This window comes from Schistocerca serialis, chromosome 12, assembly GCF_023864345.2.
Source record: "Schistocerca serialis cubense isolate TAMUIC-IGC-003099 chromosome 12, iqSchSeri2.2, whole genome shotgun sequence".
Classification (NCBI taxonomy): Eukaryota; Metazoa; Arthropoda; class Insecta; order Orthoptera; family Acrididae; genus Schistocerca; species Schistocerca serialis.
Window position 1 is genome coordinate 22,138,765 of NC_064649.1, and position 27,827 is coordinate 22,166,591.

General features: G+C 39.2%; 1 protein-coding gene across 1 annotated transcript in view; it reads right to left on the reverse strand.

Moving 5' to 3' along the window:
• Positions 1 to 573: 573 nt before the first annotated feature.
• The window catches only part of LOC126428259 (putative GTP-binding protein 6), a 42,680-nt gene continuing 15,426 nt past the window's right edge, over positions 574 to 27,827 (reverse strand). The window contains exons 4-6 of the mRNA XM_050090171.1: positions 13,869 to 13,964; positions 4,207 to 4,440; positions 574 to 1,660 (exon numbers count right to left, since the gene is read on the reverse strand). Of these exons, the coding sequence (XP_049946128.1) occupies positions 1,358 to 1,660; positions 4,207 to 4,440; positions 13,869 to 13,964 (633 nt within the window). The 3' untranslated portion in view covers positions 574 to 1,357. The remainder of the gene's footprint in view (positions 1,661 to 4,206; positions 4,441 to 13,868; positions 13,965 to 27,827) is intronic.

The window sequence follows — 27,827 nt, forward strand, 5'->3', positions numbered from 1 at the left end:
GTCCAATACAAATTAAACTATGTGACTGAAAATAAGGACATATCACCAGACAGAGAACTTGCTCAAGATGCATTATGGATGTCGTTCCACCTAGACAAACACTTGAATATGGCAGTTCTGCTCAAATGAGCTTATTCTGAATCAATGTCATCAACCCAAGACAAATAAAACAATTTGCGGCTAAGCTTGTGTCAGTTGAAAGAAAATGTCATTTTTTTCATTCGTCCTCTAATCATAGGTGACTGTACACAATACTCTACTAACAAGGGTGTAAGTGTAATAAATATTAATTTTTGTGGGTCCTAACAGGTTAAATCTGAAACAATTCTGAATAGTGTTTACACTAACTATGGAAACTGAAATTTAGAGTCGGGGGGGAAAGACAGAGAGCAGTCATTTGGGTGTCTAAAAGAAATCAAAGTGAAGCAAAGCCCTTAATGCAACATGCGCTGATGCTCGAGACCACTGGTTCAATGTGGTGAGAAAAAAGGGGTACACTGCTGTGTCACACGTGGCGCAAAACATTAATGTGCACTTTGGGGACAAAAAGTATTTTCTGAATCTCCAACACTTTTTGCCAAATACAAATTGCATTTATTCAAGTCACACAGAGATGTATTCTCAACATCAATACATCATTACTAGCAACTGAAGATTGACAATTCAACAACATTAATAGTGTGGCATACCTGAAGGTATTTCAAATATTCAAAAGTACCTGCAAACAAACCTAGTGTGTCTACAACAGCAACATTTACTGAAGTTACACTACAACAGTTACAATCATTGCAACATGGTGTTTCAGTGCAAAATCAGGAAACTGAACGTGATACTAACCACATAACAAATGCTACAAATTACATCTCAACAAAAATACGAAAGAGCACGACAAGAGTATGGAAGACTGCCAAAAACGTCAGCTTCATAGTCAAAATGACACACTCAAAAAGTAATTCTCATCGCAATTGTCACATTTGTGTGTTACCAGTGTCAAACTACGTGCTCTGAACTCGTTGCCAAGTTGCCTATTGTAAGAGTAAAGCTTGTTATAAACGTACCTTAATACAATTCAAGCAATGTTTGACAAATATTAGTGTCACGACAGAAACAATCCAAATCATTTTCGCACCCAGTACAAAATATAACTTTTCAAAGTGTACAATACATGCAACCATTTTTACTTAGTAACAACTACTTATCTATTTTGCAACATTGCAAGTGACGGGTACAATTTCAAAAAAACAACCCACCATATAGTACATTTATAATAAATACAAAAGATACTACGGCAAATGTCAGGTGTCACATTTTGGTACCTGCAGCACAGCAGTCTCTCACACACCGGTCGCTCGAAGCACTACGACCTCCCGCGCAGGAACCTCCGCTTGAACTGGCCGAGCTGCTTGTCGGAGATGACGACCTTGACGTAGACGTACTGCTCGTCCTGCGGGTCGACACTCACACCGACGACGGCCGCCTCCTTGTACAGCCAGCGAGACTCCTCCCCTCCTGAGGGCACGCGGACGGCCATCGACGTCCTGCCCGTCGCGCGCAGTACCGCTCCCTCTATCTTCTCGCGGAGGGCGTCCAGCCCGATACTGCGTGTGGCGGAAACTGGCAACCAGTCACTCTGGTGCGCACTGGCCACTTCTGCGGGCAACTGGTGACAGGACGAAACGGGTAACTAATCGTATATTGGTAAGATACTGAAATGGCAGTGGAAAATCCTGGTAGGACACAAGCAATTTAAAAAGGGAGGAAAACACCTCACCAAATCAAAAAAGCACAGAGCCACCAAAATCCATGTGAAGAACACCAATAACTATGGTTTGATTAAAATTATTTGACAACTGACACATAACATGTCGGATATGCCTTCCTCCCATCACAGCACACAATTTCACGCCCAAACTGTTCACTGTTACCATAGTGCCATAGCAAATTGTCAGTTCATTTCTAATTCCTCATCTGGCTTCCTTCCTTAATGTGTTTCGAGTCCTGAATCCTAGGTCTGGGTCTCATTTCAAGTTTCAGCAGACACGCTACTCACACCAAAAATAACACACACATAATGATGGCAACTAAATATACAGGTATCATACACAGTACTAGCCAAACACTACTGGATCCCTTAGTACAAAATGTGGTTCAGCTTCACATTTTCAGTTACCACCAACACAGAGGTTAGCCTACAGTAGATAAGCTTCATAAGAAATTGCACCAGCCTGAGCTTTTTGAAGGAAACAAATCATCGTTGTGACTGGTAGTATACACCGTAATAGGAAGTGATGCTGCATATTAGGTAAGGTAGATACCTGACATGTAAAAAGTTGTGGGTATGAGTCTTGTCAAGCGATATAATTTTTTTATTTATCCATCTTCATCGAAATTGCTGATCTCGTCATCTTCAACTGACTAGTTTAAATGTATTCATTTTTTTTATTTTTAACCTTTTGTTATTTCATTTTCATCATCATAATGACTTTTTTATTTGCTTTTTTTTTTCTTCTTGTTTCATCTATAACCTGTGACCAAGTGTCAACGAAGACTGCCCATCGATTCGTATCGTGTCAGCTCGCATAGTCACTGTGAAGCTAGATCAGACAACTAATGAAAAAAGGAGAAGTCGCAGTTTGCTTTTAGTGCTGTAACTGAAATTTTTGTGTCTTGAATTTGCTCGTAGAGTTCAACTGTAATTGCCACGAACAAAGTGAGTGTGATTAATAGTTCTTTTGGAAGCTGCTGACCACTGTTTTCTCGGATACACTGTACATCATAAGGTTGTGGTTAAGTTAGGACCATAGTGTAAATTCAGGGCTACACAATGTATGGCCTGCCACAGTTCACTGTTCATATGAAATTATATGTGGACAGAGCATCTTGCGTTCCCGCCATATCAGACAACAGCCATTTCCAACACTGCTCCACATCACATGAAGAGTGACCCGGTGTGTGTGCATGTCACCTTTAACTGAGTGGCAGCGACTGTGGCAACACTGTAGAGGCAACTAACTGAAGTCATTTTAATCAGACTATACCACCAAAGGACGGTCAGCACAGAATATAACTGTAAACACCATGTCAAGAAATCTCTCATCATTCCTGAATACTAAAACTACCGTCTCCTCCATACATCCCCCCCCCCTCTCCCACTGCACCTAGCAACCAGCTATCCTCCCCCACACCATGACACCATGTGACTGCACTGTCACACAGTTACTGATGTTTCAAACAATGGAAAATCTAGAGTGGAACAACAACGTTATGGAAAGGACAGATTGGTACTCAGCACATAAAGAAGACATTGACTCACAGATAGGCACAATGGAAAGAATATAGAAATATTTAAGCTTTTGCACTGAGTTTTCACAAGAAACAGGACTCTCACAAATTCACACACCAACAACAACAGCCCCGGCCACTACGGCCCTTGTTGGTCGGAGACAGTAGCTGTGTGTGAGTGTGAGTGTGAGTGTGTATGTGTGTGTGTGTGTGTGGGGGGGGTGGGGGGCGGGGGGGGGGGGGGGGAGGCGGATGGTGGGTTGTTCTGCCATCATCGTGCAAATGTGTGTGCGAGTTCTATTTCTGATAAACGGCTTTGTCTGAAAGCTTAAATTTTTCTAGTGTTCTTTTCATTTTGTGTGTCTGAAATTCAGTGCCTCCTCCATGTGCTGAGCTGTTGTTCTTTGATTCTTAAAACCACATTTCATTAACTTTTTGGTTTCATTAACAAATGTTTGCAGAAAAGGGAATGTTCAGATAGTTATCTCTGTTGAGCAGAATATAATACTGCTTAAGAAAATTATGTCGAAATATCAGCAAAAGTAAAGAGGGGAGCATTTTACATTGCATTGATAAAAAAGGCAAAATTAAATTTTTATAAATTAGCTGCATTTTTTTAAAAGAATGATCAATGAAACTGTAATTTTAAAAAATTGAGAAAGAACTAACAAGATGAAGTAAATTTAGAGATCTGTCACATATCCCCTTTACAGCTACAATTTAGCTACTCCACAATGCATTGCCAGAGAATTCAATACTGCATATCAATGTTGCGTTTCTCTGAATGCTTTACTATAAAGCAAAGTGGTTAGTCTACTTTGATCCTAATGTCAGGAAATAACACAAATTAATGATGTCTCACAGACGGAGCTTGGTAAGTATTCATACAACTTAACCACAGCAGCAGACAGAGGATTTCCTTACCAAGTCAATCTTATTCCCCACTACTATGACATTTTCGAGCAGCTCTGGACTGAGATCAAACGACTTTAGTGTCTGGTCCACATTGACAGCCTGTGCTTCCGAGTCCGGATGGCTGACATCTCTGACGTGGACGACGACATCTGCCAACATCGCATCCTCCAGTGTCGCTCGGAACGACTCCAGCAGCTGTGTCGGGATGTCCGAAATGAAGCCTACTGTATCAACGTACAGCACCTGCAACAAGTCATGCGACATGTGCTTCACAACATTCCCTCGAAACTCAACATTTCAAGGAAAATCAAATATGGAAATATTAGAGTGACAAAGGAAAGAGGATTCCGAGTCAGGAAGTAGTAAGTAGTGTCAGAAACTTAAGGGGCAGGGATGCAAGTAGGGGGGGGGGGGCGGGTGCAGGGGGGTGGACTAATTCTGAAGGACATTTTGTCTTTGCAAGCTAATGAATTTACTGTACATCAGCAATTCTCTATTTTATTACAGTGTTCGATCTAGACCATGAATATTTTTGGATTCTACTCTTCACAAAAATTTTTGTGATCTAGACTGACAAATTATGGTTGCTACATCTTACACAGATACAGAATTATTTTTTGTGAAAACCCTCCTGCAAGTTGTAAGTGCATTATAACTCAAAAAAAGATTAGAATCATTGGAAACATAACTCGTAAAATCTCAAGCAGGCCACTATTTAACCACCACCACCACCACCACCACCACCACCACCACCACCACCACCTCACCGCATTACATTGACTTGCCTATGTGTTAAATATCATATCTTTTTCATGAAAATTACAGAGTATGGACTCCAGTTTGACCAGGATGTTCATACATACAATACCAAAAATAAAAACTGCAACTGTATACAGAATATTCATACACATAAACAAAGAAGAATTTACCACACCAAGCTCTAATAAAGCTTCACACATTATCTGGCCACTGAGACAATATAAAACATTACACACTTCACTTCAAAACACGAGGGGCGTTTGGAAATGATTATAATAGCATTATAGCACTTTTTATCTTATTTATCAATGAACATGAGTCATCATACATTGAATCTCTCAATATATTCCCCACAGATATGAATATACTACCACCACCTACCTACAAACTTCATTACAGCACCACGGAATCATTGTTTTGGGATACTATGCACTCACTAGTCGAAAGCTGCCTAAAATTCTTTGCTGTTGCCCAATCTTTTACCCCACATTGCACCGTTCATGTTACTGAATAAAGCATAATCAAATAGAATAAGATCAGATGAATATAATGGTATACTATAATTATTCTGTATAGATAATGATGTGACTAACTTAAAAAAGATAATGATGTGACAAACTTAAAAAAGTTAGGATTCTTTAGTCAATTTTGGTACCCATGTATTCCATTAAAAAGGCATAAAGTTTCTTGTATTCTCATATCAAGGTCTTACATAGTGATTTTACTTTCACGCACAAAGAAAATTCGACCGACATCCTTTTATAGCCACAATGTTGTATCTCTTCTTCCTTGACTGTGTAGCCTAGAATTTGAAATACTGAACTTTCATTCTAAGCACTGGTTAATGAGAAGGAGCAAAACTAACTTTGTTTCATTTTCCACCATATTCTTGCTATAAGTATAGATGCAATATATTACAGTCTCCAAAGCATTTCCATCATACAATAACTTTTGTTGATCATTCAGAAATGACTTTTGGTGTAGCAACTACACTAATGCTCACAAAAACAGCTCAAATACTCTAATATAGAACTCTTAAGACTTCATCTAAGAACATGTCTTTTTAAAGTCTAAGTCTCTACAATGTAATATACAGTAATGCATTATCTCCACAACGATTCTTAGGCATGGAACATTTATGTGCAGGGCACAGAAAATTTTATATTCTATAAAAGTAAAAGTTGAAATAGTCTTATTTGGTTTTGTTTCTCATTTGGGATTTTCAGCATCTTTTAGGACGAATTCCAGCAGGTGTTGTATTTTTAAATGATACATTATAGTGAGTGAGGCACAACAATGAAGCCCAGTGATGTCAACTTTATTTATCATTCCACTGTTGATGGCAAAGCTCTGTCCCATAAACAGGAGATTCTTGAACAGACATCAAAGTTAAACTTTTAGGAATATCTGTTGTTTTGAATCCTTCCTTTCACAAAACTCATGCAGTCTGTCTCTGTCCCATGGTAGTTGCCTTCCATCTTGTCCTCAGCTTTCCCTTCTTAACAGCAAACAAGTGCTGTCCTTCCATTATACACAGTGTTCACAATTGTCACATAGCATCTGCACAGCCTGCTACAATCAGTTCATCGTCCCACAGATTCATAAAACAGTGCAATTGTAAATCATTTCCGAACACCTCTCATAACTCAAACTGTGGCTTCCAAACAAGTATCACCACATTTTAGGTGAATTTTTTAATGACAAGGTATTGTGTGTTGGTGAACTTGATGCTGATACTTTAGATACATTGTAAATATTTGTTTTATTTCAGAATGAATTTTCACTCTGCAGTGGAGAGTGAGCCAACATGAAGCTTCTTTACAGATTAAAACTGTGCGCTGGACCAGGACTCTGTCCAAAAGTTTCATTTGTTTTGTTGTTAGCCAAAGTACATTGTTTGTCCTGTGGTGTGTAAACTGAGAAGTGGAAACATTTTTGTGCCTATGCAATTAACAAAATTTACTGTTAGTACTAAAACTGTTAACATACTATATTGTATAATATTTGTAAAGATGTCTGACTCTCACTATTCACTACTGTAAAAGTGTGTCCACAAGTTGTCAGGAAATTTGCTTGTGCTTATCACATCATATTGTAGCATCACAGCCAGACTTTAATGAACTTTTCCCAATACCAAGAGAAACAATTATTAAATGACAATGCCTGGTATGATTATCTGAAACAATATTTATTTTTTTATTTAAACATCTATGTAATGCAGTGATACATAAACTTTGTAAATAGTACTGAGATAAAAATTACGTTAAGATAACACTTTTAGAAAATTATAAAAGGACATGTATAAATGTGAAAAGTCCTCTCATTCTTTATCTGCCCTCTCATTCTTTTTTCCTTTGCACTCTTGTTATCAGATCTTTGATGGAATTAGGTCTTTGTTGCTGAGCTGTACTAATAACAGTGAGTTTTATTTATATGTGTAGATTACATGTTCATTAAAGCATAGAAAGTAAATTCCTTATTATGACCATGTTATTCGAAGATCCTCTTTCAGTTTGGATAAAAAGAGAAAATAGATTTCATTCATGGAAAGTAAGGAAATTAAATATGGAAGCTTTTTGTTTTGTTTACGATTTCTTCAAAAGCCATTTTGTGTAACTACTATTTGCATATTACATTCATTAGAACCTGCAGTCATTTATTTTCCTCCAAGTCCAATAATTTTTCTGAATGCAATTATTATGAAAGTAAACTTCATTTCTTTTACTGCTCAATAAAATACCAAACCAGCTGTTTCCAAGCTAACTTTGGGTTGGAGCTATTCTGCCGTTTTAAAGTAAATGATAATTAATAGTATAATTATCACTGTTGATTTTCACAAAAGAAGTGAGATTAAAACAAAAATAAAAATAGGCCCCAGTTTTCTTATAATGTTACCCCCAAAGACAGTTCCAATAAATAATTTCAAAAAACATTTAACGCTCCCGATTATCAGATTCAGAATATAAAGCAAATTTCGTGTAATTACAGGCAGTAATGTTATGATATCACTTGACTTGTCCTGTACCTGTGGAGATAAAAAGATGAAACAGGATGAAGAAACTATTAAGCTATGCTATACAATCTGTGTCTTCTTTTCATAAAATCTCTAATTGCTAGACAACACTTTTTTGGTGAGATTTAGACAAAAATGTGATACATAACTGGAAACCCTGCAGTCTTGCATTCATGTAATTTGTACGAGTGAGGATGATTTTAACTGTGACTGGTTTTGGATAAACGTACTACAACAACGCATTCTGTGTGCACTCTGTTCACCATATCCTCTCTGAACCTTTCAGTTTTTGAAGACGACCAACAAATTGCTGAAACTGGACGAAGGTTTCTTTTACACAGAGAGAACATCATTCTTTCCAAAAATTTGCGAAAGTGGCTAATAAGCCATGTTTTAATGTAGCTTTAAAATTTCTTGTGAATTCCAAATACTATCTCATGTCTTGTTAGAAAAATTTTAGCATCGCAATGAAGAAATCCACTTTGTACCAGAAACAAGCACGCAGAGTCCAAATGGAAATAATTTCTCTGCTCCTGATTTTCTAATTATACATATCAAGGTTCATACAGATCAGATGTATGATCTGACATTAAAAAATCATTGTACCAATATAGACTATCAGCAACAGCAACTGGAGCACCTGCCATATTTGGGTGCTATCGTGGAATTATAGGGGATTTAAAACCGTGTACCTTGGGTGTTTGCAATACACTGCATCATCGATGAATAATATTTATTTGTTAAAAATTTGAGTGATAGATATGTCATTAACACAGTAAACAAAATCCAAAGCAACATGATTAACTCTTCTTTATTTGCACAGTTACACAAAGAAAACAACTAAGAGTTTGATTGGTTACTCCTCCTCACCGATGTAGGCTGGATGTCAAAAGACTTGGGTTTACCATAATTTTGTGACTGTTTTAGAATTTCAGGATGTTAAAGATCCAATGTTAAAAGAAAATTTAATGATGTAGAAACCAGACACTGTTTATTTAACACACCTGTTTACCAAATTTAATGAGGTTAACTTGCAGTTATAAGTTAACAATCTAAATTTAAGAAAAACAAAATCCATCTTTCACCTTTTCTCGCCAGGATTATACCAATGAAGAAGCAAAACGTTGGTTGGCATAAATTTTTTTTCAGTTTCCCAGTCTGTAACAGACATACTGCCTGAGTGATGTCATATTGACCTACACTCAACATTTAATTCTCCTTCACACAAGTTTGGAAACTAAGCTTGAGGATATTTTTACTATGAAAATACATGACTAAATATTCTGGGTTCAGAGAGACATAGCTGTTACTTATCCTGTATTGTAGACTATCATGAGAAAGTCTGATAGCTTTTCCACTTTCAAACCTTACAGAAAGGGGTTTCAGTGCACATGCCTATCTCCTTAAACAGCAAAATATAAACAAACAAATTGGGACTCACTGACGTAGGAGATTTTGGGTTAAACCAAACTAAACTGAAGATAAAAATTGAAAATTTGCTAATAAAGCTCCTGACTCATCTCTTCCACTAAAGGCATTTATGCATTAATTTTACTAGATTTGCATTTTGTGTCATTTCATAAATGTATGAAACTCAACATGTTTTATTATTTTTCTTTATTCTACACTTCTATAGTTAAACCTATCATAGTAAGTAGCACTTAGCCTCAAAATCACTTTTGAAATTGATGAATTCGTAAAGACCCAATTTATGAAAGGCAGTGGTCTGCCCAAAGCAAGAATTTTGCTCATGGTCTACAAGTCAAAAAGTTTGTGGCAATAAGGATTGTCCGCACAAAATGTCATCACTTAATCAGGACACACCATTGCGGCATCATTAAAAAATTCAAATGTTGTCTCGGGACACAAAACATTTAACTTTGCTTCATAGTAACAACACCAGTTGATGATTGTTGTGTACAAATTATGACACATAGCTACCCTGAAGAAAGTGTAACATCTAGAACAAATTTGCACACTTCAACAGAGTGTGCAGTGGTTTGAAACTTCCTGGCAGATTAAAACTGTCTACCAGACAGGGGATTGAACCTGGGACCTTTGCCTTCACAGAAGTGTTTGTCCTCCCCCTGAGGGCGGATCATGAGTTGTGCTTGGGAAGCTTAGTCAACAGAGCACTTTCCCGCAAAAGGCAAAAGTCCCAGGGCATGAGTCCTGTTCTGCCACACAGTTTAAAGTCTACCACACAGTTTCAGGATGCAATACAACTGTAGACTGTGTTTGGAGGCAACTATAACTGCTGTGTCAACCCAGACAATTTGCAAGCATTTCCCCGTGATCAACTTTTTGTCTCTAGGCCAGGGGTGGGCAATAGTTTTGGCTCAGAGACCACTTTGCAAAAGCAGAAGTTAGGGAAGGGCCACAGCTTCTAAAATGACTGCACAAGTGCTCTACCAACTGAGCTATACCAGCACGCTCCACGACCGATCGTCACAGCTTTGCTTTTGCCAGCACCTAATCTTGTACCTTCCAAACATCACAAAAATTCTTCTGTTGCTAGCAATCCTGCAATAAAGGATACTGCAGAGACATAGCTTAGCCACAGCCTGGGGAAGCCTCCACCATGAAATTTTCACTCTGCAGCAGAGTGAGCACTTATATGAAACTTCCTGACAGATCACAACTGTGTACCAGACTGAGACTCAAACTCAGGAAATTTGCCTTTCACACTTCTGTTAACTCAGAAGGAAGGAGATGAGGTACTGGTGGTAGTAAAACTGTGAGGACCGATTGTGGATTGTGCTTAGATAGCTCAGTTGGTACAGCACTTTCCTCAGCAAAGGCAAAGGTCCCAAGTTCATGAGTCTGTCCGGCACACAGAGATTCTTATCAGCTCACACTTCACTATAGAATGAAAAATTCACTCTAGAAACATACCCCAAGCTGTGGCTAAGCCACGTCTCCACAATATCATCTCTTCCAGGAGTGCTAGTCCTGAAAGTTTCGCAGGAGAGCTTCCGTCAAGTTCAGAAGGTATGAGGTGAGGTACTGGTGGAAGTAAAGCAGAGAGGATGGGTTGTGAGTCGTGCTCGGGTAGCTCAGTCGGTAGAGCACTTGCCTGCTAAAGGCAATAGTCCTGAGTTCGAATCTCAGTCCAGCGTACACTTTAATCTGCCACGAAGTTTCATATCACTGTGCACTCCACTGCAGAGTGAAAAAAATCATTCTGAATACATACTCTGGCAATATAAGCACCCCTAAACCAAAAGACTTGTCTGAACACTGCAATGCTTCACCAGGTCATACTGGAGGTGCCACACTCACTTTACTCTGGCACCTGAACAGACTTCCCCTGGGTGACCTAATATTTAATGTGGACTCCAAAACATCTACATCTATACTATACAAACCACCATAACGAGCATAGTAGAGCGTACATTCCACTGTAGCAGTTATTATGGTTTCTTTTCTGTCCCATTCACATATGGAGCACAGGAAGAACGATTGAGTGCCTCTGTGCATTCAATTATTCTAATCTTATCCTCACGATCCCTATGTGAGTGATACATTGGCGGTTGGAGTATACGCCTAGAGTAATCATTTAAAGCTTGTTCTTGAAACATTGTTAATAGACTATCTCGGGATAGTTTACACCTGTCTTCATGATTCTGCTAGTTCATTTTCTTCAGTATCTCTGTGGCACTCCCCCATGGATTAAACAGACCTTATCATTCATGCTACCCTTCTCCGTTAGTCCTATGTGGTATAGATTGCACGAACTTGAGCAATATTCTAGAACCGTTCCAACAAGTGATTTGTAAGCAATCTCTTCTGTAGACTGATTGCACTACCCCAACATTCTACCAATAAACCCAAGTCTACCATCTGCTTTACCCATTCCTAAACCTATGTGATCATTCCATTTCATATCCCTTTAAAATGTTACACTCAGGTATTTGTACGAGTTGGTCGATTCCAACAGTAACTCATTGATATAATATTTATAGTATACTACAGGGTGTCCAGAAAAGGGCTCCCTGATTTCAAAATTAAATATCTCGAAAACAAAGATCGACAGAGGAATGCAGTAAACGGTATGTTTATTGTGAAAGCTGTAAGAAGTTTATAGAGCAGTTTGAAGTAATAGTTACAAAAGCTGCTAACAGATGGAGCTGTACGCTGTACAGCTCATATCATCATACACAAGTGAAATAATCGTATGAAAACAATCTTTGCAAACAATCACATCACAATGTTTTCAAAATGTTCACCATTGGCACTACAGAGGTGGCGCAAACAAAGAATGAAATTCGCCATCACATTTCGTAGTGTCTCAACCGAAATGGATTCACATGCCACAGAGATTGCCGATTCAAGCTCGTCCAGCATGGGGGGATGCTTCGGGTAGACCATGTCTTTCACTGTGCCCCACAAAAAAAAGTCACAGGGAGTCAAATCTGGCGAATATGGAGGCCAATCCATGCCTGCACCAGTAAATTTGGGATATTCCAAAGCAATGACTCGATTCCCGAAGTATTCCTCAAGAAAGCGAAACACTTGTTCAGTCCGATGTGGTCAGGCTCCATCTTGCATAAACCATTCAGTACCTGGTCGATCCTCCAACGCTAGCTGTGTGGCAACAAATTGTTCCAAAATTGCAACATAATGTGCACCAGTGACCGTTTCTCGAATGGAAAAAGGGCCAATAATGCCTCTGCTGCATACTGCAGCTCACACAGTAACTTTAGGAGAATACAGGGGTTTTGCTTCACACCAATATGGCTTTTCGGAACAAGAAAATCGCCAGTTCTGCTTATTCACATATCCATTCAGGTGGAAGTGTGCTTCATCTGTAAACCAGATACAGTCAACATCAAATCCTTCACTATGAATCATTGTGAGCAACTGATTAGCAAAGCAACCCTTTGTTGCACAGATCGTACGGGTATGGCCTGGTGCGTTTGAATTTTGAATGGAAACATGTGTAGGCTCTTTCTCAGTATTTTCTGTGTGCTGGAATGCTTCAAACCAGTCTCAGATGCAATACTACGGACGGATAACATTGGATTTCGCTGAATAATTCCAGAAACTGTGGCAATATTTTCAGGCGTAACTGCGGTTTGCTTGCGGCCAACATGCCCCACTAGATCATCAGTTACGATGCCTGTTTGGGTCCTTTTCGAACATTAAATCGTGCTTGAAAACTTCGCCTTGTTGCCGTAGGATTCTCTTCTAACCTGTGGTACTCTAGCACCAGAAAAACGCATTGTTCAATGGAGTACATGGTTTTAATCTCTTCCTTGGTACGCTACACTCCTTTCACGTTTCAATAGTAGAACTGATCGCTCTGGGCTTTTTATACTAGGCATTACGTATGGCGATTACAGTGCCATCTGTTACCAGCTTTTATAACTATTATTTCAAACGGCTGTATAAACTTCTTACAGCTTTCACAATAAACATACCGTTTACTGCATTTCTCTATCGATCTTTGTTTTCGAGATATTTAATTTTGAAATCAGGGAGTTCTTTTCTGGACACACTGTAAGTTTTTTTTGTTTTTTTTTTTGTGTAAAGTGCAAAATTTTACATTTCTGACCATTTAGAGGAAGTTGCCAATCTCTGCACCATGTTGAAATCTTATAGAGATCTGACTGTACATTTATGCATCTTCTTTCAGATAGTACTTCATTATAGATAACTGCATCATCTGCAAAAAGCCTGATTATACTATTAATATTGCCTGGACTGGTGCAACACTGCATTTTTCTCATACACAGATTATTGCCAGAGGTGAAGAAGCAACAAGGGACAGAACAAATTCGAGACTGGACAAGGACTGAACCCCACACGTAACAAATTTTAGACTGAGAGGTAACAGCTGTGAAACACAGTTGAAACTGACAGATTCCCCAACACAGGAGGTAAGCAGCTGACAGACCTGGAGACGGCACGGTAAGAACCCAGCATGCACCGTCACATCCAGTGTGGCGAACAGCTCGTCACGAGCCTCCAGCCGGTCATCGCCTGTCAGGGCCTGCAACGAGGGTGAGAAAACAGGTTGATTAGTTAATTACATGTTCTCCAAATCATCTTAATGATTTCTTTATCAAAATTATGCACAACAAATCAGTTTGCAGAGTATGTATAATATTTATGAACACATTATTTTTTCAGTGCTACTCTCACAACTACACAAACGTACATTTTCTTTTTTTTATAGGTTACCAGTTTTTAAATAAAAATTCACCTATTGAATACAAGGAGTTACGCAAAAGAAATAGTTTTAGATTATATTGGATGTCCAAGTTAAACATATAACATAAATTGTGATAGCTTGAGATGGAATTGAGATATTTATTGTCAGTTTGCTTGTAAAAGTATGGCACCACAAAACATTTTCTGTGTTTTCTTGTAGCAGTTGGTAGTACATACACATATGCATAACTGCTTTGTACACATAGATGCACGTCAGTAGCCATGTGGACTCCACAGCGTAACATGTTGTGCATGCTTTCTTTTGTGGAGCCGAAGTCTGTTGCACTGGTACGTTGTTTTCAGCACGAGTATGGACTGTGACCAACTAACGATGTTTCCAGTTACATAACAATCATGAAATCGGACAAATGGCTTAGGGAAAATGGGAATTTGATTTTGATGTCAGGCCATAGGTCACCACAACAAGTGTGCAGTTCCAGTGGCTATTGTTGTCCTTCCAGCAGAGCCCCCATAAGTCTATACAACAGGCAAATGGACAGTTACGGTTCCTCATTCAACAGTACACGATACAGTCCATAAAAGGTTGCGCCTACGGCTGTACAAACCACAGTTTGATCACAAAAGCCAGCCTGGGGACAGGCCATGATGGAAGGCACTCTCAAAGACAATTCAGACAAAAAAGGATGAAAACGAAGCATTCCTCTATTTTATCTGCTTCTCAGATGAGGCTAAATTTCACACTTCCAGCATGATAAACAGACAGAATTGCTGCATATGTAGAATTGAAATCCCCCCCCCCCCCCCCTACACACACACACACACACACACACACACACACACACACACACACACACACAGTGAACCTGAAAAAAGTGAACGTGTGGGGTGGATTCTTGAGGAACAGGGTTATAGGCCCATTCTTCTTCACAGAGCATGCAGTTAATTTAATAACATATGTAGACATATTGGAGCTGTATGCTGTGCCACAATTTCCTCATGATGTGATCTTTCAACAAGATGGCGCATCATGACATTTTGCGAACGCTGTGAAGAATTTCTTGGATGACAAGTTTCCAGATCACTGGATTTGGAGAGGCAGTCTGTCGATTGCTTGGCCCGCGAGAAGCTCAGACATTACACTTTTATTTTTTTCTGTACGGGTTTATCAAGAACCAAGTGCATCGAATACCAGTTTGTGATCTACCAAATTTCCGCCATCTCATTTGTGCAGCTATTGCAAATGTTATGCCTGCAATTCTGCAAAACACTTTAAGAAAAGTGAAATACATACAGCTGTCTGTTGTGCCACTAATGGTGCCCATTTCAGCGTGTATTAGGTATGTAAAAAAACATTTTGAGTTACCATACTTTTAGAAACATACTATCAATGTATATCTCAATTACTTCTCAAGTTATTGCATTTTATATCACTGTATGTTTACCCTGTATTTAAAACTTGTTTTGCAGCCTCTCTGACATTTCATATTACTGGCCAATGATTAAAAATTTTTGCTGGTGCATACTCAACTTCTTTCTGAACCACTGACAGTTTTACTAATAGGCAATGAAAGTCATTTTTCTTCTAGTGTTGTGGGTTCAGGCATCACTATCCTTCTCAAATTGTGAGAAATTAATAATGACAAATTTCATTAGTGCATATACAAATTGTGAATGTTCAGTTGTAATATGCAACTCCTCTACAAGAAACCATACCTACAAGATGACTGGAAATGAACACCACATGTTATTCTTACTGCTAGTTTTTGTGCAGGATCAATTACGTGCTTACTTAACTAAACTGTATACTCTGGCACTCAGTTTGCTTAAACCATATTGGAGAAATTCTCAACACCTTCTCGCTACTCACAGACAGGAGGCAGATAAACACATACCGAGTATCATCATAAAGCATTCTCCTTATCTATAACTTTTTGTTTTGATATAGCCTTTCCGTTGGTTTTTAATATCTGTCGAACAGAGATGAGAAACAAATGCAATAGAAGCGCACATTGTGTCCCGGTCAGTGTGATCGGAGCGCACACAATGAGCAACACCTTACCGAAATGATAGGAAAGTTGTCAAAATATCGTGTAAACACAAAATTGTGACTCAACTGCAAACATGGAAACTTATAAACCAAACTCCTCATCAATCAATAGACACTCACTGATTGCCATAAGAAAGATGTTCTTCAGATAACAGCAAGTTCCTTTTATTGTAACCGTCACATTAGGCCAATAAGCATTTACTGAACACAAAATTAGAATAATGTAACAACAGGTTAAATAGTCTATCAGTCTACAAAAACAAATAACAACAGTTCCCAACTGAAATTAATGTAAGTCCAAGTGTGACTTTCTCAGTGTGTATGCATAGTGGTATTACAACAGGTCTATTAAGCACAGTTCCAAAGAAATATTACCCTTGTGAATACTACCCACTCATCAAACAGAAACACTACCAGTAAACCTCTGATTCTTTAAAGAATCAAATTCCCATGTATAAAACATCCTCAAACATCTCATTACTTTCTAAAATGAGTCAATGTGTTAAATATTTGCTTTTAAGCATGCAAGGGAGAAAAAGTTTAGGTAAGATTTGAAATTACACTTAAAGTTTGTTCGAAATTGCAAAGCACTCTCACTGTGAAACACTGGATGAATACAAATTGAATATTTCCAGCAAAGGCAAGTTTTTCACAGGTCTGAATGTTCACGATGCCATATCTCCTGAACTGTGTTTTGTACAATGATATAATTTTGCAGGTGCATTAAGTGGTATATGTGGATACAGCCTGCAAACCGTGTTATGAATACAGTTGTTAGTAAAGGAGTAATAAATTAAAACACTATGTCCGAGGCTGAAGTTTGACTGTGCAAACAGCGAAAATGTAGCAACTGAGGAACTTTTTTCCTTTCATCATTTCGTGGAGAGCGTCAGCAAGAAAAGGTTTTGTAAAAGTTTAAAAATGTGTAAACTTTGTTGCTAGTTGCCAAGTGCAGCCATTCCAAAATACTAGATGAATAAAGTATTTGTATTCACATGGCATCAATTACACTGCTTCAAAACAAACACATATTTTCTAACTGTGACACTTGTCTTATTGCGTTATTTAACATTAAGATCATACCTCTTAATGAGTAGATCAAGACAGCAAATAAAATTTTTAAATTGGGTCAATAATTACGTGAAATATAGAAAACTGAACTTTTGTTGCCCCTACACTGCCCTTGTACCAGGTTCCAAAACATCATTCCATTAATACAGATGAGGAAATGTTAAGAACAGTTCGAGGAGTGCAGATGGTATACCCATCGCTAGTCATGCAATATATTGGAAAGCACAGCAGTGACTATACAAACTCAAGTCCAAGTAAACACTGGCAGCAGTTGTAGTTCACTTCACAGGGGCAGAGTGACATAATAGCAGCTAGGTGAAGGAAAAACTGTACGCGAGCCAGGCACAGTAGAACCTTAAACCGTCCCACTACAAAATTTTGTGACTGACCTTCGAAATCAGCAGTTTCACCAGAAATGGACAATGTTATCGCATATTGCCTGTATCTTCCATTCCCATTTCAGGCCACTAAATCCCAATTCCACTTTCACCAATTGAAAGCACCGTGTTTTTATGTCATATGTTAACTAATAGTAAGTGACTCATCTGTGTGTAGTGCCTGCTTTTCCCACAATAATTTGCTATTCTCATAGACAAACATTTTTTTGTAATGGTGTAGTGTTATGCCACGTCGGACTTTCCCCTTTTCCTAAACCTCACCAGTCCTTTTCTTGATTCCTCCCCTTTCCCCTTCAACCCTTCCACCAGGAGGAGGAGCCGCTGGCTCCAAATCTTACACTTTTTTTTTAGCTTAGTATATGTTTACGCCTGTCACCACTTGGTGAGCAGATTTTTTAACTACCCAATTATATTATACAATAAATTTTATAGATACATCAGACAAATTACATTAGTACAGCTTTAGACCTTTTTCCACATAAGACACTGCTTATTACTCGCTAATTCCAAAATGTAAGTAACATAGCTGTCCACTGAAATTGTTACTGCCTATTCCTTGATAATGTACTAGCTTCACAACCCAAATTCACATATTGTACGTTGGACTACTGCAGGGCTGAACAACAGACATGTGTCAATACCAGAGAAACAAAGTTGCTACTCACCATATAGCGGAGATGCTGAGTCGCGATAGTCACAATAAAAAGATTCACACACGCAGCTTTTGGCTGTTAAGCCTTTGTCAGCAGTAGACATGCATGCACACACACACACACACACACACACACACACACACGCACACTCATGCAAACGCAACTTGCACACACATCTGCAGTCTCAGGGAGCTGAAACTACACTGCAAGCAGCAGCACCAGTGCATAACGGGAGTGGTGACTGGGTGGGGGTCCATCCTTACACAACCCCTGCTCCCAATCCCTTACCGCATGGCTCATACCCATGTAATAGACCTAGGTGCAAGACCTGTCCCACACATCCTCCTACCACCACCTACTCCAGTCTGGCCACCAACAAACTGTGGCCAAAAAACAAGTGGACCACCCTGTTGCTGAACACACTGCCAAACATGATACCCCTCATTTCAATGACTGCTACACAGCCTGAGCCATACGGATCCCTCCCACCAACACCAGCTTTTATGAATGGCGCAGGTGGGAACTTTCCCTGCAATATATCCTACGTTCCCGTAACCCTCCTGGCCTCAACCTTCGTTAGTCACTGTCCTCACCCCAGCCAGCCCCCTCCCTGTTCCCATTCCAGCACTACACAGCCGTCATTTCACCGCCACACCCCATCTTCTAATTTATTTTTATTTTTATTTCTCTCCTTTCCACTGCTTACCACCTCCCCCCTCCACACCTTCTCACCTGCCCTCCGTCTAAACTGCAACATTTCACTCCCACCATACTATCCCACCCCCTCCCCACCTCAGGCTCATCCTTACCCCCACCCAGTCGCCACTCCCATCATGCCCTGGAGTTGCTGCTCACAGTGTAGTTTCAGCTCTCTGAGACTGCAGACGTGTGTGCAAGTTGCGTTTGCGTAAGAGTGTGTGTGTGTGTGTGTGTGTGTGTGTGTGTGTGTGTGTGTCTACTGCTGACAAGGCTTCATAGCCGAAAGCTATGAGTGTGTGAATCTTTTTATTGTTTATTGTGCCTATCGCGACTCAGCATCTTCGCTATATGGCGAGTAGTAACTTTCCTTCTCTGGTATTGTTACATTCCACCCTGGATTTTCCATTGTTCAACAGACATGTGTGAATTTCAAGAGCACAGTCTCATCGTATACCAAATTTTTATTTATTTACACACAAAAAAAAGCATATAATTTTTAAAAAGGAAAACAACAAAAAAGACATGTCATAAATAATAGCCACCACTTAAGTGAATAAGTTTTGTTGTTTGCATGTTTGATTATAATGGTCTCTTGCTGCATCGTACGATGACTGTGTTTCCAGTTAATTCTATTGTAATTTAGGTTCTTCACTTCACTGAGTTAATGGTCTAAGATTTTTATGGCTGAACATTTAACACCTTTCTGTATCACGTACTTTCAATTGTGCACTGTCAGGGTAAGTGCTGATGACCAATTCTGCTCCCTGTAATTTTAGTTGCCTCATTTCTATGCCAAGCTATGTCCCAGTGATAGTCCAAGTAATTTCTTACTCCAGTATTATATGATGACAAGTTTAAAACTAAGGACAATTATTTTAAAATGTTTTATTCTGAAAACAGCACTGCAAGAAATATTTCTCTACACAGCCTCCATCATTCTCTGTGCACTTGATCTGTATCTTGATAAGGTTCTTACTTTAGTCTTGAACTTGGGCACATCTATTCTTGAACATCCTAGACCCCCCTCATCATCTGACGAATAGCTTTGATTCACACAGATGCTCCTTCATTGGACCAAAAATGATGAGTGTTCCAGCCGCTTAGAACGCAGATTCTGAATGAGCCAGACTGTTTTCCCAGCTGTATGAGGGTAGCTACTATACTGAAGCAAAAATGCACCATTTGAAAGCTACCCTTTCCTCTATGTTTTTATTTTGGGTTCAAACTTCCACATCAGCTGTTGCTACTCACACTATTTGACCTTTACAAGTGTACCGACTCACTAGTGGGCCTTTCTTACCTCAAAACAATGTTATCATCAGTTTCTCTGGGGAAGCATGGCTTTTGAAATTTATTATTATTATTTTTCCTTCACTTTCTCAGACGTTAGGTCCGGTTAAAAATGGAGTGACGCGGACCTTGATCAAGCGTCACTTTCTTTTAACTGTACGGTATGTGTTATATTGCATTTAAGAACTTTCGGGTAATTGAACATGTATCAATAATTACGGATTTCTGTAGTTGTATATATATGTTTGGGTGTAGCTGTATTGCATTGATGTACTGGTGGATATTGTGTGGTATGACTCCTGTAGTTGATAGTATAATTGGTATGATGTCAACTTTATCCTGATGCCACATGTCTTTGACTTCCTCAGCCAGTTGGATGTATTTTTCAATTTTTTCTCCTGTTTTCTTTTGTATATTTGTTGTATTGGGTATGGATATTTCGATTAGTTGTGTTAATTTCTTCTTTTTATTGGTGAGTATGATGTCAGGTTTGTTATGTGGCGTTGTTTTATCTGTTATAATGGTTCTGTTCCAGTATAATTTGTATTCATCATTCTTCAGTACATTTTGTGGTGTATACTTGTATGTAGGAACGTGTTTTTTTAAAAGTTTATGTTGTAAGGCAAGCTGTTGATGTATTATTTTTGCGACATTGTCATGTCTTCTGGGGTATTCTGTATTTGCTAGTATTGTACATCCGCTTGTGACGTGATCTACTGTTTCTATTTGTTGTTTACAAAGTCTGCATTTATCCGTTGTGGTATTGGGATCTTTAATAATATGCTTGCTGTAATATCTGGTGTTTATTGTTTGATCCTGTATTGCAATCATGAATCCTTCTGTCTCACTGTATATATTGCCTTTTCTTAGCCATGTGTTGGATGCGTCTTGATCGATGTGTGGCTGTGTTAGATGATACGGGTGCTTGCCATGAAGTGTTTTCTTTTTCCAATTTACTTTCTTCGTATCTGTTGATGTTATGTGATCTAAAGGGTTGTAGAAGTGGTTATGAAATTGCAGTGGTGTAGCCGATGTATTTATATGAGTGATTGCCTTGTGTATTTTGCTAGTTTCTGCTCGTTCTAGAAAGAATTTTCTTAAATTGTCTACCTGTCCATAATGTAGGTTTTTTATGTCGATGAATCCCCTTCCTCCTTCCTTTCTGCTTAATGTGAATCTTTCTGTTGCTGAATGTATGTGATGTATTCTATATTTGTGGCATTGTGAACGTGTTAGTGTATTGAGTGTTACTCCATTTCACTACTCCAAATGAGTAGGTCAATATTGGTATAGCATAAGTATTTATAGCTTTTGTCTTGTTTATTGCTGTCAATTCTGTTTTCATTATTTTTGTTAGCCTTTGTCTATATTTTTCTTTTAGTTCTTCTTTAATATTTGTATTATCTATTCCTATTTTATGTCTGTATCCTAGATATTTATAGGCATCTGTTTTTTCCATCGCTTCTATGCAGTCACTGTGGTTATTCAATATGTAATCTTCTTGTTTAGTGTGTTTTCCCTTGACTATGCTATTTTTCTTACATTTATCTGTTCCAAAAGCCATATTTATATCATTGCTGAATACTTCTGTTATCTTTAGTAATTGGTTGAGTTGTTGATTGGTTGCTGCCAGTAGTTTTAGATCATCCATGTATAGCAAATGTGTGATTTTGTGTGGGTATGTTCCAGTAATATTATATCCATAATTTGTATTATTTAGCATGTTGGATAGTGGGTTCAGAGCAAGACAGAACCAGAAAGGACTTAATGAGTCTCCTTGGTATATTCCACGCTTAATCTGTATTGGCTGTGATGTGATGTTATCTGAATTTGTTTGGATATTAAGTGTGGTTTTCCAGTTTTTCATTACTATGTTTAGAAACTGTATCAATTTAGGATCTACTTTGTATATTTCCAATATCTGTAGTAACCATGAGTGGGGTACACTATCAAAGGCTTTTTGGTAATCAATGTATGCGTAGTGTAGCGACCTTTGTTTAGTTTTAGCTTGATATGTCACCTCTGTATCTATTATCAGTTGCTCTTTACATCCTCGTGCTCCTTTGCAGCAGGCTTTTTGTTCTTCATTTATAATTTTGTTCTGTGTTGTATGTGCCATTAATTTCTGTGTAATGACTGAAGTTAATATTTTGTAGATTGTTGGTAGGCATGTTATGGGGCGATATTTAGCTGGGTTTGCTGTGTCTGCTTGATCTTTAGGTTTCAGATAGGTTATTCCATGTGCAAGTGTATCAGGGAATCTGTATGGGTCTGCAATGTAACTGTTAAATAATTTAGTTAGATGTGAATGTGTTGAGGTGAGCTTCTTTAGCCAGTAATTTGCTATTTTATCATTTCCAGGGGCTTTCCAATTGTGTGTAGAATTAATTGCTCGGGTGACTTCATGTTGCAAAATTATCACTTCAGGCATTTGTGGTATCATCTTGTATGTGTCTGTTTCTGCTTGTATCCACCGTGCATGCCTGTTATGTTGTACCGGGTTTGACCATATGTTGCTCCAGAAGTGTTCCATGTCTGTTATGTTTGGTGGATTGTCTTTTTTAATGTGTGTGTTATCTATTGTTTGGTAAAATCTCTTTTGGTTTGTGTTGAATGTTTGGTTTTGTTTCCTTCTATTTTCACTTTTTTTGTATCTTCTAAGTCGTTTGGCCAATGCTTGTAATTTCTGCTTCTTTTCATCTAATTGCTCTATTGCTTCTTGTTGTGTGATTTTACCTAACCTTCTTGGTTTTTTGTCTGATATTTTATTTCTTATAAATTGTGTTAGCTGTCCGATGTCTTTTCTCAGTTTTTCTATTCTTATCTGTAGCATGTGTTGCCATGCTGGTTTTGTGGGTTTCTTCTGTGTGTTGGTTTGTTCTGATCTCTGCCTAGTGTGTATATTTAGTGTAGTGAGTGCTCCTATATAAACCAGTAGTTGTAACTCTTCTTTAGTTGTATTTTCGTTTATTTTGTTGTGTATGATTGTGTTGATAGTTTTTATTGTTGTTTCGACTTGTGGGTTATTTGGCGGTCTGTGCAAGAATGGTCTGATGTCTGTATTTGTGTCTTTGTATTCTATATATGTCAGCTGAAATTTCTCTTCTATATCTAACACGTGTGTCTCTTCGTGTTCTATTTGTGCTTGTTCTGGTGGCTGTCTTGAGATTTCGTTTTCCTCTGATTGTTTAATTGATGCGTGTTGGTCTTTGTTTGTTTGCTCTGGGATGTTTGAGTCCATTACTGTATTTTCTTCTTCTTCTGATTGCACATTATTTTGTTCCAGTATTTGTTGTACTTGTTGTTTGATGTTTTCTAATTCTGACTGGGGTATCCTGTTATTTTTTATTATTACACGGATCTGATCAGCTAGTCGTTGTTCTGTTAAAAATTTTAATTCCGGGTATCTGGTAATAAATGTTGTGTATACTTGTGATCTGTATCCAGTTGTGTTGGTTCCTAGGTTTGTTGCTTGGTAATAACAGAACATGAGGTGTCGATTAACTTCATCTGACCATCTCATCCTCTGTCTTTGTTTTCCTTCTAGGGTGGTTGCAGGAAGCATATCCTGCAAAACACCTCTATTTGGATTTAAATCATTTTCCAGTTGGCTTGCAGTGTCGTTACCATTGTGGGCGGGCATAGGGTTCAAGCGTTGTCCCCGACCATGACGGCGCTTGTCCGAGGCTTCTTTAGTTCTGGCCTGAACCAACTAATCACACTAAAAGGGGAGTTAGCCCTATTAGTGGTTTGTTCTTTTCGTCGCCTCTTACGACTGGCAGAACATACCGGAGGCCTATTCTTTTCCCGGGCCTCCACGGGAATTATTATTATTATTATTAATTATTATTTTCCTGTAAGCAAAGACTAGCATTTCCATATGATGCTCTGGCACTGGTTTACAGTAATGGACCCACGTCTGAACAGTTACTATATCAGGGTGTATACACAGACAAGGAAAAAAATTCCCTGGATTTTTTCCGGGTGAAAATACACTTTCTTCGTGTAGAATGGCAGTATAATTTTCATAGGAACTGTAAAACTTATCAATCTTTTGACTGGTAAAGATTTTATACACAGGCATAGAATTTCCTGGCACTTCAGGAAACAAAACTCAGCAACAAGATAATGTGCTTTGGAATGATCTTCGATGCACAGCATCACATATGCTGCGTATTTTCATATTATGAAACTCCACCAAACACAGCACTTTTGTCAATCATAGCTCACATCACATTATGTTATCTCACCAGCAAATGACAGCATATCCACGCCACAAGCTGAAATGGTGCACTTGAAATTCACAAACAGCTGACACCAGCTAATTGTGTGGAATGAAACACTTTGTTTCAAATAAATTGACTGCCTATGCAGAAAAGATCAACAAAAGCCAAATTTCTTTAGTAAACCAACAAAAATAGCTTTATTGTTCTGCAAAGTGATTAATGCTCGATTGCCAATAGCAAGGAAATAAAATATCATCAGAAAACAAACTACTAACATATTTTAGTCTTCCTTAATTATGTGAGTGTATTTTAATTTATTTGATAGCTCCCAGTCACAGAAAACCATCTTCTTTTCATTTAACGTGACAGTTGTAAACAAAGAGAGAACATCAAAATCATGAAACATAAATGAGGGTCATGTGGAGACTACTCCCACTGCAACCTGTCTGCTCTGCGAATGCACAAATCTGACAGCATGGGCGCACCAGAAAAATTTTTCCAGGTAGCATCTAGTTGCTTGCACCTACTCCATATACATCTAACAGCCACACTGCCAAGTAGTGAGAAGCAGGAGAAAGTGATACTCACATGCGGCTTCAGCTCCGTGCATACATGAGCCCACTGGCAACTGCTCAAATGAACCTAATTCAAACAGTTGTGATGCCACACTCATCAACATCAGTTTGTTGTTACACAGTATTGCTTAGTCTTAATTCTAAAGCCTTTGCCACATTTTTCTGTCACTGGCTGCTTGTGTATGCACTGTGTCTCACTGCTGTAAATGGCACATTTTCTTTGCGACCTAAGTTTTATATTGGTGTTTTTCTCTCAATTATGATTTATTGCTGCAGTATTATTCTGCAGTAACAGGCTATAGTAAAATTATTACCAGTCAAAATTACAATATTCAACTCAAAATTAAAACAATGATAAATTCCCAGAAGTCTAAAAAATTTCTGTGGTTTTTCCCAGATGAAAAAATTCCCAGGTTTTTCTAGCATTTCCCAGTTGTCCCAGAGCATATACACCCTGTATTCACTAAGAAAGTCTTCTCTTTCCTGTTCAAAATTCCTTAAATGTGATTTCCACATTTTCAAATATTCCAGTCTGTGTTAGTCTGTCGGTTGACATGGTAGCCTATGAGCACAAATTCAATAGTTCAATGATTTGTGGACAATTACAAAAGCTGTGCCACAGCTTATGTTCCACTCTCGTGCAGTATCTTCAATTCTGATACTATGATCATCAGGGGATTTCAGTCAGCATTCCCTGTCTCTATTGTTTCTGAACTGAACGCCCTACGCCGCACACAAATGTGCTTGCTTTTTAAAAATTACGTACTCCTAAGTTTTTCACTGTCTAAGACAGCTGCATTCTGCAAATAATTTCCACAGATTTAGTCTACATCTACATCTACATCCATACTCCGCAAGCCACCTGACGGTGTGTGGCGGAGGGTACTTTGAGTACCTCTATCGGTTCTCCCTTCTATTCCAGTCTCTTATTGTTCGCGGAAAGAAGGATTGTCGGTATGCCTCTGTGTGGGCTCTAATCTCTCTGATTTTATCCTCATGGTCTCTCAGAGAGATATACATAGGAGGGAGCAATATACTGCTTGAGTCCTCGGTGAAGGTATGTTCTCGAAACTTCAACAAAAGCCCGTACCGAGCTACTGAGCATCTCTCCCGCACAGTCTTCCACTGGAGTTTATCTATCATCTCCGTAACGCTTTCGCGATTACTAAATGATCCTGCGCTGCTCTCCGTTGGATCTTCTCTCTCTCTTCTATCAACCCCATCTGGTACGGATCCCACACTGCTGAGCAGTATTCAAGCACTGGGCAAACAACCGTACTGTAACCTACTTCCTTTGTTTTCGGATTGCATTTCCTTAGGATTCTTTCAATGAATCTCAGTCTGGCATCTGCTTTACCGACGATCAACTTTATATGGTCATTCCATTTTAAATCACTCCTAATGCCTACTCCCAGATAATTTATGGAATTAACTGCTTCCAGTTGGTGACCTGCTATATTGTAGCTAAATGATAAAGGATCTTTCTTTCTATGTATTCGCAGCACATTACACTTGTCTACATTGAGATTCAATTGCCATTCCCTGCATCATGCGTCAATTTGCTGCAGATCCTCCTGCATTTCAGTACAATTTTCCATTGGTACAACCCCTCGATATACCACAGCATCATCCGCAAAAAGCCTCAGTGAACTTCCGATGTCATCCACAAGGTCATTTATGTATATTGTGAATAGCAACGGTCCTACGACACTCCCCTGTGGCACACCTGTAATCACTCTTACTTCAGAAGACTTCTCTCCATTGAGAATGACATGCTGCGCCGCTTCAAAGTACAGAAAATGAATTACTCCCTCCATTTCCTCCCCAGTTCACTCAGAGAATGGGGCACTAAAAATACACTCCTGGAAATTGAAATAAGAACACAGTGAATTCATTGTCCCAGGAAGGGGAAACTTTATTGACACATTCCTGGGGTCAGATACATCACATGATCACACTGACAGAACCACAGGCACATAGACACAGGCAACAGAGCATGCACAATGTCGGCACTAGTACAGTGTATATCCACCTTTCGCAGCAATGCAGGCTGCTATTCTCCCATGGAGACGATCGTAGAGATGCTGGATGTAGTCCTGTGGAACGGCTTGCCATGCCATTTCCACCTGGCGCCTCAGTTGGACCAGCGTTCGTGCTGGACGTGCAGACCACGTGAGACGACGCTTCATCCAGTCCCAAACATGCTCAATGGGGGACAGATCCGGAGATCTTGCTGGCCAGGGTAGTTGACTTACACCTTCTAGAGCATGTTGGGTGGCACGGGATACATGCGGACGTGCATTGTCCTGTTGGAACAGCAAGTTCCCTTGCCGGTCTAGGAATGGTAGAACGATGGGTTTGGATGTACCGTGCACTATTCAGTGTCCCCTCGACGATCACCAGTGGTGTACAGCCAGTGTAGGAGATCGCTCCCCACACCATGATGCCGGGTGTTGGACCTGTGTGCCTCGGTCGTATGCAGTCCTGATTGTGGCGCTCACCTGCATGGCGCCAAACACGCATACGACCATCATTGGCACCAAGGCAGAAGCGACTCTCATCGCTGAAGACGACACGTCTCCATTCGTCCCTCCATTCACGCCTGTCGCGACACCACTGGAGGCGGGCTGCACGATGTTGGGGCGTGAGCAGAAGACGGCCTAATGGTGTGCGGGACCGTAGCCCAGCTTCATGGAGACGGTTGCGAATGGTCCTCGCCGAT